The 10,226-nt window shown below is 39.0% G+C and overlaps 1 protein-coding gene across 2 annotated transcripts in view; it reads left to right on the top strand.

Moving 5' to 3' along the window:
* The window catches only part of fig4a (FIG4 phosphoinositide 5-phosphatase a), a 56,615-nt gene that overhangs the window by 44,249 nt on the left and 2,140 nt on the right, over nt 1-10,226 (top strand). For both annotated transcript variants that reach the window (XM_032543228.1, XM_032543230.1), the window contains 2 exons: nt 3,122-3,207; nt 5,262-5,336. In XM_032543228.1, the coding sequence (XP_032399119.1) occupies nt 3,122-3,207; nt 5,262-5,336 (161 nt within the window). The remainder of the gene's footprint in view (nt 1-3,121; nt 3,208-5,261; nt 5,337-10,226) is intronic.

Raw genomic sequence — 10,226 nt, 5'->3', positions numbered from 1 at the left:
CTGACTCTCGGGACAGAAAGCAGACCTGTCCCAGACGACCTGAGAGGTCTGGGTCGTTCGTAGTATAGTAGCAGATCAGAAATGTATTTTGGCCCCAAACCGTGTAGTAATTTATAAACCGGCAGACGTATTTTGAAAAGGAATTCTTTGAGGCACCAGAAGCCAGTGTAAAGACTTCAGAACTGGAGTGATTTCAACTTTCTTGGTGTTAGTGAGGACTCGTTCAGCAGCGTTCTGACCCAGCTGCAGCTGTCTGATTGATGCTTTAGGGAGACCTGTAAAGACAGTTACAGTAGTCAAGTCTACTGAAGATGGACAAGTTTTCCCAAATCTTGCTGAGACATAAGTCCTTTAACCCTTGATATATTCTCAAGGTGGTAATAGGCTGACTTTGTAATTGTCTTACTGTGGCTGTTAAAATTCAGGTCTGAGTCCATGACTACACCAAGATTCCTGGCTTTGTCTTTTGTTTTTAACATTGTTGTTTGAAGCTGAGCACTGACTTTCAACCATTCCTTTTTTGCTCCAAAAACAACCACCTCAGTTTTTCCTTCATTTAATTTAAGAAAGTTCTGGCATATCAAGTTGTTAATTTGTTCAATGCACTTAGTCAGTTTTTGTATTGGACTATAGTCCCCTGGCGATAAGGTTATGTAAATTTGTGTGTTGTCTGCATAACTATGGTAACTTATTTTGTTGTTTTCCATAATCTGAGCCAGTGGAAGCATGTAGATGTTAAACAGAATATACAGAATATTAGAGTTAGTTTAGTCTACGGCTATGGATCCCAGATTTGAGCACAGGGCTGCTTTTTTGACTATATTTGGGGTTGGCAGGGTTACTTTAAAGTGTATTCTGATACATTTGCTAACTAGAACTGCAAGCAGTTATGACGGGGTCCAAGCACCATCGAGCCAGTGGCTCGGACGCAAGATGCCTCCAGTGACCTGGGGAGCGCGTGAAAGCGGAACCCAAAGTCTGGTTTTAATTTCTATAAAAGCTAATAAAACATCAGCCCATAGTACATAGTCAATCTATGAACATCATTTTTTTCAGGAAAAACTTGACTGTTAGATTATTTGTGCTGCTGTGATGTTATTTGAATGTTAAAAAGGTTGTAGGGCCACAAAGAAAAATAAATAAATAAATAAAATGCAAAAATAAACATATTGAACATTATAACTCAAATAAAGGACAAACTATTTACTTTCCTTGTATACAGTGTATCAGTCTTGGATGTAACATTATGGCATAATTACACAATGCCCCCAAAAACCCTTCTGTAAGGGCTAGGAAGACAAAGCCATCAGCAGAACGGGGCGATTGTTAGGTTTTAGCTCCAAAAGACTTTATGTTTGTACTAGTTATAATTATAAAGTTATTAAGTATCAGAAGACCTCAGAATTAGTAAAAGGGCCCAAACTCATCTACGTTGACTATAGGGCCCCCTAATAGCCGACTTAGCTGACTTAAAACTGAACATTTAGCCCACTTTAGTGGACTTAGCTTTATGATTTTGATCCATGAAATATTATAAATAGCGTAAATGTGACAATAAAATTTGTTTTGATTAAAGTCAACAAATAGTAATGATAATCGTGATCTCAATATTGATCAAAATAATCGTGATTATCATTTTGGCCATAATCGTGCAGCCCTATTACTGTATTGTAAATACTGTATTGACCAAAAATCATATGGTTATTGGCTCTATAAAATGGTGTATCAAACGGCTTTCTATGAATCATACAATAGTGTGCACGTATCACAATATAATATTACATAAACCCTAATATAGGCGATCAATTATTTCCATGGGATGCACTGCAGTAGTCGGGTCATGCTCAGTTGTTATAAAAGAGTCCAATGCCTGCCAAAAAACACTAACAACCACAATACACCATCCCCGCAATCTCTCACCACACCACCAGGCAAGATGGATTCATGCTGTTCACATGAAATTCTTGCCCTACCACCAGCATGTGAACACAGAAACCGAGATTAATCAGACCAGACAATGTTTTCTCGCCTCTTCGATCGCCTGGTTTCGGTTGAGCACATGTCTACTGCAGTCTCATCTTCTTGGTCTCAATCCACCTCACTCTGCTGCTGTTTGCGTGGTTCATCAGGTTTCCAGAGAAGTCTTTCTGTTGTTTTCACTGTTGCACTGAGCCGTTATTTGATCATCAGCCTTGAGCTTAATAGGAATGCTGAATAGATCACAAAAGTACTTAATATCATTGCTGGTTTGATTGGACATCTTGGTCAACCTTAATAAAACAAAATGCAGAAATCATTTTTGTTAATGTTACTTACTTACTTTAAAGATGCATAAATCATAGTATGCTCTTGCTTTCTGTTCTCATAGCATTGTGTAATCATGAATTATCCTTGGCAATAGTTTTATTTCATTTTGTCATAGTTTAAGGTGATTAAAACACATTAATCTCATTGGTTAATTGGATTTTTAATAGATTAGATAGCTTTTGTTTCATATATTGTGCAAGAGTGTGTTTCCAACCTAAGCATACCCTCATGATCAATGGTCCTTGGTTATGATTTTATTATCTTCCAACTTGATTTTGCCCCTATTTTTATGGTTTTTTTGTAATTAGATTTTCAAATTTCCTAATTTTATAACAATAACCTTTTTGTTTTTATTTAAAGCCTTTTAGAATGAGTTTGAACCGGTCTGACCGTTTTTAAACTGATTTCTTGTTTATGTCTAAATATTATGTCTCTACAAACCTTTGGACACTGTGTACAAGACCCCCATGAGGGCACTGTCCCTGAACATGAAACCACCTCATCAGACACCAACAATCACATTACATTTATAGTTACTTAAATTACACTCCTGGGGCCATGTTAAGTAGGGAATTAGTTGTAGAGAAGCGGCTGGACCTGATGACCTCGTCTGTGTCATTTATTATTTTGAGTTGCTGCTATTTGATTTGCTGATTGGAGGGGCTTTACCTTCTTACACATATCTGTTTGTATTATTCTTAACATTCCTTCATAAGTTCCAGTTAAACTTTTGTTAAAATCCTTTTGTGTTTCTCTGTCTCAGTCACTTGCGCATGTCATGTGGCTCTTTATCTTTCCCTTCTCATCTCTTTAGGAGATCCAGCAGCAGTCAGTTAAGGAGCCATATGGACTCAATCTGTCTGAGTTTCCTGCTGAGAAAGACCTTCTCATTTATCAAAGGTAATAAACACAAGGCTGGCACACACATGACACTGATATTACAATTATTGCACACATTTTAAAATGGTTGGCCACAGTATATAGGGCTCTAACAATATTTTAAGTTACTATTTTACTACTTTAGATAATGTAGTAGTCATTGAGTTGTAGGCGAGCGAGGCATGTTGTGCTTTTATTACAGAACTCCGTTCTAAGGGTGGAGAAACTCACAAACTAAGGGACCACTTTATTTGATAAACTTCTAACTTTAATGCAGTCCATTGCATAAGCTCAGCCATAAATTCTAACTTCACAGATATAATGTTTAATTTTTACTTGACACTGGTAGAGAGGTATTAAGTTAACAGTATTTTTACATATGTTTATTAGTAGGTAGCTTGCAGGGATGTTGAACTAGACTGCATAATATTGAGAGGTGTTTCCAACGATTTGCTGATTGGTTGTTGTAAGCAAGAAAAAATGAAACACAACCAAATAAATACTGGGTACTTGTTGGCTCATAACTACCAACTCAAGCTGCCTTAGTTTTTTTGCCTTCAGCTTTCAGTATACTGTATGTCTAGCATGTTTTTGGTGCCACGTTGAAGCAATCAGCAGCCTTGTTTACTGACTGCCTCTGCCCATTTAACTGGTCTTGAGAAAAATGCTTTCTTTCGGTCATTTTGCAAAAGGGACATTGTCAACTCTGCCCTGCTGTGTGCATCACATTTGTGAACTCACTGCTTTTTGTCCCCGTCTCCCTTCCTTAACTCCCCAAGTCTAATGTCCTGGCTGTCCTTTCTATTTCATTTTGTCCTTTCTCCCTGTTTGCTCCCAACCATGTTGATGAACTACAGTGAATAGCTGCCGTCACAACGAACACAACTATCTGTCCTTTGGATGCAAACTGCACTTTTAATTTTATTATTTTATTTAATGGAGCGTTAAGAGCTTGCTGCTGCTGTGCTAAACCCACTGAGGATAACTGTCCCAGTGTATTATTTCAGTAGTCAGTGTATGGTCTTTTCTTTGAAGAAATATTTACCATTTTTAGATTTAAAAAGGACACATTTATATTTTAGCAAACACAATGTTTGAGTTTATGAGCATGGCAAATCATAAAAATGTAATTTACTGTCTGGACCATTCATTTGAAATTGCGCTACATGAACCAAACATGAATAACATGTCGGAGAACAACAGATTGTGTGGACACAGATCAGGATGCAACGCAAACACCAGACATGTTGGCTTTTCAGTATGTTGTAAAAATCAATGTTGGTCAAAAAGTGTCCTTGCTCTCTATAACTATGTCATTATTTTCAGATGAACTGAAAGCAACTGGTTGAGGAATTATCTGTGCCTGTCAAAAGATGTAAGAGATCAGTAATGAAAGAAAGGCAGACTGATACTTAAACTAACATCCCCACATTTAAAAAATGACATATAGCCTAAACAGTATATAAATATAGTATTGATCATGGCTTTTAGAATTAATGAGATTTACCAGACCTGACATCTCCCTGTCTTAACATGTAAAAAAGGTTTAGACGTGTGATTGCAGCAGGGGAATTAAATGAAAAAATGTTGTTCATATCTTCCTGTCGTAGTGGCACATAATGAGAATAAAACTCTACTCAATATCGAGGCTGAAAGTTGGAATGGCTCTAAAGATGTTAGCTGCAGCCAAAGCTCTGCTAATCAGTGCATTAATATTAAATAACCATAAGCGCAAACCAGAGGGGAACTCTAAACTGTTTTATAATATTGTGTCTTTGCAAGAGAAAAATATCCTAAGGGAAATTTTTAAGATTTGATGACATTTGAGATCCCAACAGACATGTTAAGATCATCTCTGAGTATTTGTATTGAAAAATACAACCTAAGATGAAAGGGTCCTTTAGAGATTAATAACGCTGTGACCCAATTACCTTTTTTTTAATGGCTCATCATGAAGATGGAAGGAGCATTAGGCAGAGACAAACATATGTTTAGTATATGCACATACTGTAGACTTTTGGCATATTTTGCAGGAATATTTGTCTTTTTCATTTTGCTGTTGTTTTTGTCTGCAGGTTTGCACGTCTGGGCGAGAGCCAGCACAGGGTGGAAAGAACTGAACACATAAACCTGGCAAACATCATCTGCTTGTGAGTAAAACATGTGACTAGTGAACTCAAACACACACAGACAAAAAGAAAAACCCAAACTCAATAATCCTCACTCACGTGTGATGTTCAGCATTAAGTTGCAATATGGGTTTGGAGTTATAATCCCACCCTTTGAAATACCAAGTCAATTTTACCAGACCGACGTGCAGTAGATTGTTGTTGTGTATACAGAGTAGACATTTTTAAATTATAATACAGACAATCCACATGACAAAATCATACATAATGTGAACAGATATGAAAAAGATGGATCCAGAAGGATGTCAAACAGCTAGAGCCTGGACCGCACAACATCCACCATGTTGAATGAGGCAACGTCAGCCAGGAAAGAGTGAGAAGGTACAGAGCCAGAACCCAGTACAGAGAAGCCTAGGGAGAGAGAGAGAGAGAGAGAGAGAGAGTGAGTGAGTGTCTCACAATGTCCCAGTAGCCACGGGACAAGTGAACATAGTTGCCCGCTCTAAGTGTTCTCCAGGGAGGCTTCTAGCTATGTGTTGTTGAATTTCCATCTTTTATAACCATACTTCTTGTCATCCCGACTAATTGCCTGTCAGTCCACCCTTTCACCTTCCCACTCGCTGTTGCCGTGAACCAGTAGGCGTTTTTTTTCTTCTTAGCCAGATTCAAAATTCAACCACACGTGGGATGGCAATGTGCAGCCATACAGACACGTTAGCAATTTCCCTCCTTGTATTGCTCTCCTGTTTTTCTACGTCTTGCTCTCGCTCACACATTCTCAAACAATGACAAAAGGCCTTGTAAAGATATCTCCTTAATATATATTCTCTTTTTTCGCTCTTGGTCTATGCCTTTTTCTCTCTCACACATACTGTACATGTCTGCTTTGCAAATGTTTGCAACACCAGAGGGGCTTCAGTGTTTTATCAGAGAACCGAACAGAGAATAGCTGGTGAGACACAAGCATCTACCTGCTATTCTTCTAATACTCTAATTTATTAAACACTTACATGCATATGCTTATATTCTGTGTGTACATACAGTTGTGTTCGAAATAATAGCAGTGCCTCAACAGCAGCAAGAAAATCACTGGTTTTATTAACATTTCAAACTCTATACCCCAGATAAGTTTCTGGGGGGTAAAATAAAGGTATAGAAAACCAACAAACCCAACAGGACAGCCCTGCATACTGTGGATTCTGTGAAATTGAATGATTAACTGAAAAGGGTGTGTTCAAAAAAATAGCGTGGTGAGTTCAATTAGAGAGGGCATCAATTAGGGAGGGTATTCGGGAAAAAGGGTGTTAACAGGTGATCCGTTTAAGGATCAAGACAACTGGCATGCTGGCTGTGCATTTCTCGAAAAACAATGAAAATGGGTCGTTCAAGACACTGTTCTGAAGATGAGCGTTTCCTAATAAAAAAATTGATTAAAGAAGGAAAACATACAAAGAGGGTGAGAAAATCATTGGCTGTTCAGCTAAAATGATCCAATGCCTGAAATGGGAGCAAAAAACTGAAAAACGAGGAAGAAAAAGAAGCAACCCTCGAATGGACAGAAGAATAGCCAAACTGGCGAAGACTCAGCCAATGATGGGATCCAAGAGGATCAAGCAAGACCTTCAGTTGACAGTGAGTACTGTGACAATCAGAAGACGTCTTATTGAGGTTAACCTTCCAGCAAGAAGCCCCCGCAAAGTCCCACTGCTGAGAAAAGACATGTGCAGAAGCGTTTACAATTTGCAAAGAGCACTTGACTGGCCTGAAAAGAAATGGCAAATATCTTGTGGACAGATGAAAGCAAGATTGTTCTTTTTGGGTTAAGGGTCACAGGCAGTATGTCAGACGCCCTGCAAACACAGAATTCAAGCCACAGTACTCACTGAAGACCATAAGATGGTGGTGCAAGATCATGATATGGGGATGTTTTTCATACTATGGTGTTGGTCCGATTCACCGCATACAAGGGATCATGGATCAGTTCCAGTACATCAGGATCCGGAAGAGGTCATGCTGCCATATGCTGAGGAGGAAATGCCGTTGAGGTGGACCTTTCAACAGGATAATGACCCAAACACACCAGCAAGCGAGCAAAAGCATGGTTCCAGATGAACAAGATTCAACTGATGGAGGGGCCAGCACAATCCCGGACCTTAATCCCATTGAAAACTGTGGGCTGACATAAAAAGTGCAGTGCATGAGGCAAAACCAAGAAACGCTGAGGAATTGTGGAATACAGTGCAATATCCTGGGCTGCAATACCTGTGGAACGATGCCAGAAGTTGGTTGACTCCATGCCACACAGATGTGAAGCAGTCATCGGAACCGTGGTTTTGCGACAAAATTAGTTTAGGATACTCAGCTAGGTTCACTTATCAGAATTTCTTTGTTTGTACAGTACATTTTTGAGTTTCCAAGGAAAGATGGCACACTGCTATTCTTTGAACATGCCATTTCTACTTTATTTGAAATATTATTATATTATTTAGTTTTGATGACTTTGCGCAATTGTTTGCTTTGGAATAGATGTACTGTGTCCCCAATGTATCTGTGTTCATTAAAGTACAATTTCTTTGAAGAATTGTGACCATTTACTCATTTTTCTAAAGGCACTGCTATTATTTCGAACACAACTGTACATACAACAGGCACATGTTTTACAGAGTTATGGCATCAAAGTATCAGGAAAAAAATGTAACGCAAGAATTTGCCTAATATGACATAAACAAACTACACAAAAAGTATGGTGTACATATAACTGTATACAAAGGCGTGGGCCTTGGCGCAGCAGCCACCCTTTGCGTATCATTCCCTTCTCTCCCCCTTTTCCTGTCTTTTTTCCTGTCCTATGCAATAGATGCCTAAAATGCCCCCCAAAAATGATCTTTAAAAAACATTAATGTCTGTACACTAAATAAGACGATCCAGCAGCCAAGAATAGTTCAGCACATAACCCCTACAACCATTTTTTTTACTCTATAGTTAACGTAGATGTTAAGCGAGATAACCTATTAATTCTAAAATAAAAACCTGGTTCACCCAAAACTTCCTCATATTAAACTGTAAAAAAACCAAGGTTCTTCTCATTGACACCAAATCCACTCTATTCAAAACCCACAGTTTATCTCTCACTAATGCTATATGCTCCGTTTTACCCTACCCCAAGTTTAAGAGTGTGGGTGTCATCCTTAACAGCACACTAACCTTTCAATCCCACATCAGTAACATTACCCGGTCGGCCCACTTCCACCTACAAAACATCAATCGCCTCTCAATCGCCCCTCCCTTACCCCCCACACTGCCGCCATCCTTGTCCACAGTCTTGTCACTTCCCGTCTGGATTACTGCAACTCTCTTCTCTTCGGTCTCCCTCACATTTCCCTCCATAAACTTCACCTGGTCCTAAATTCAGCTGCTAAATATTGAGGTATCAGAACTGCCTTGCTGTCACTTTGAAAGAAAAGAGATCCATAACTGACCCTTGCAGTCTCTGAGGATCTGTGCTTCGGTCTTGTAGTTTTTAGTAAAAATATTGATGCAGCCGAGGTCTGACGGTTAAATTGATTACTCGCTCGTGGTGCGTCTTCTTGTGATCATGATCACATGGAAATTGGTGACTTGAGAGAAGATTGAAGGATAGGATGTTGGATGAATTTTCAATCTTCTGACTCCATCTTTAGAGTCCTGTTTACAACCTTTTTAGAGTGAACACATCACTATTTGTGGCTCTCTCTGAACTTGCTACTCTTTTTTTACATAAACGTTTGCTCAAAGGAAATGACATTTTTGATATAGCACAGGTGAACGATATACGTTAGAAAAATGTGGCAGACATACAGATGTTGGCTTTGTGCGCAAGAGCATACTCAGTCAGCAGGGAATCTTGACATCTTTTCATTTTTGTTCAGTTTGCATCTCTCCTTGTAGGCCTATAACTTCATCTTTTATCACTCTGGCCATGCATTAGTCCGTCCGTTCATTGTCCTCCTCATGTCCACTGGCAGGTGTGTCTGTTGTTGTGCAACAGTGCTATTCTAAGACGCTTTTACAACACCCCAAAATGCGTTTTCACCATTTGGGGCCCTAGTCTGACATCTCCCTCTGTGTAGGTCCTCTATTGACTGATCAAGCATAGGCAAAGCTGACTTATTTGGTGGAGATAAAACCGGAAAGGATGCGATTACTGTGGCGGATTCCTGTTGTGCAGCATCAGTGAGGGTTGGTGATTTGTATCCGCCTCAAATTATAATGAGCTTTTAAGTCACAGATCCAGATGAATGGACAGACCAGTCACTTTCTTTTAAGTATTTATGTTGTCGAGCTGTAGTGTAATTATGGTCACCTTTACACCTTTTAACCTGGTAGCTGATTCAGCAAAATATTAAAGGGTTGTTTTGAAAATACATTTTTTGATTTGAAAAAATGTGGACACTTAACTGTTACATCATAATTCTGTAAAAACATGAAAATCTGTCATTTGCTCAATGTTCTATTGATCTATTTCTGCAAGTGGGACTCTGTAGGGAGGAAATATCCTTGTAGCTGGGATATTCCCTGATTTACTCTACATTTCACATCACTTGACTTGTCGACAGGCTGTAATGATTATCTGCTGGAGCTGCCGAGATGTCAGCTGTGTGGGAAGTGTCGCCACTAGTCAACGGACAGAACACAAATCAAGACAAGGGCCTGTTTCACAGAGCAAAACATTTGTATTTGTTACCTGATCTGGATGAACATAAAGACTAATTAAGTCTGGGTTGCCTTCTTTCTCAAGCTTTTGGGACAAAGTGCCTAGACTAAGAGACAGTGAATCAACATCATTTTCTCCTGTAATGATGTAATAGCACTTAAAAATCTATATCCCTGTTTGTGAGGACTATGGTTAACTGCTCCTCAGATCTCTGCAGG

Source organism: Etheostoma spectabile, chromosome 18 (assembly GCF_008692095.1).
Source record: "Etheostoma spectabile isolate EspeVRDwgs_2016 chromosome 18, UIUC_Espe_1.0, whole genome shotgun sequence".
In the NCBI taxonomy this organism is placed as follows: Eukaryota; Metazoa; Chordata; class Actinopteri; order Perciformes; family Percidae; genus Etheostoma; species Etheostoma spectabile.
The sequence above is the reverse complement of the archived record's forward strand: the minus strand, read 5'-3'. Positions and strand labels throughout refer to the sequence as shown.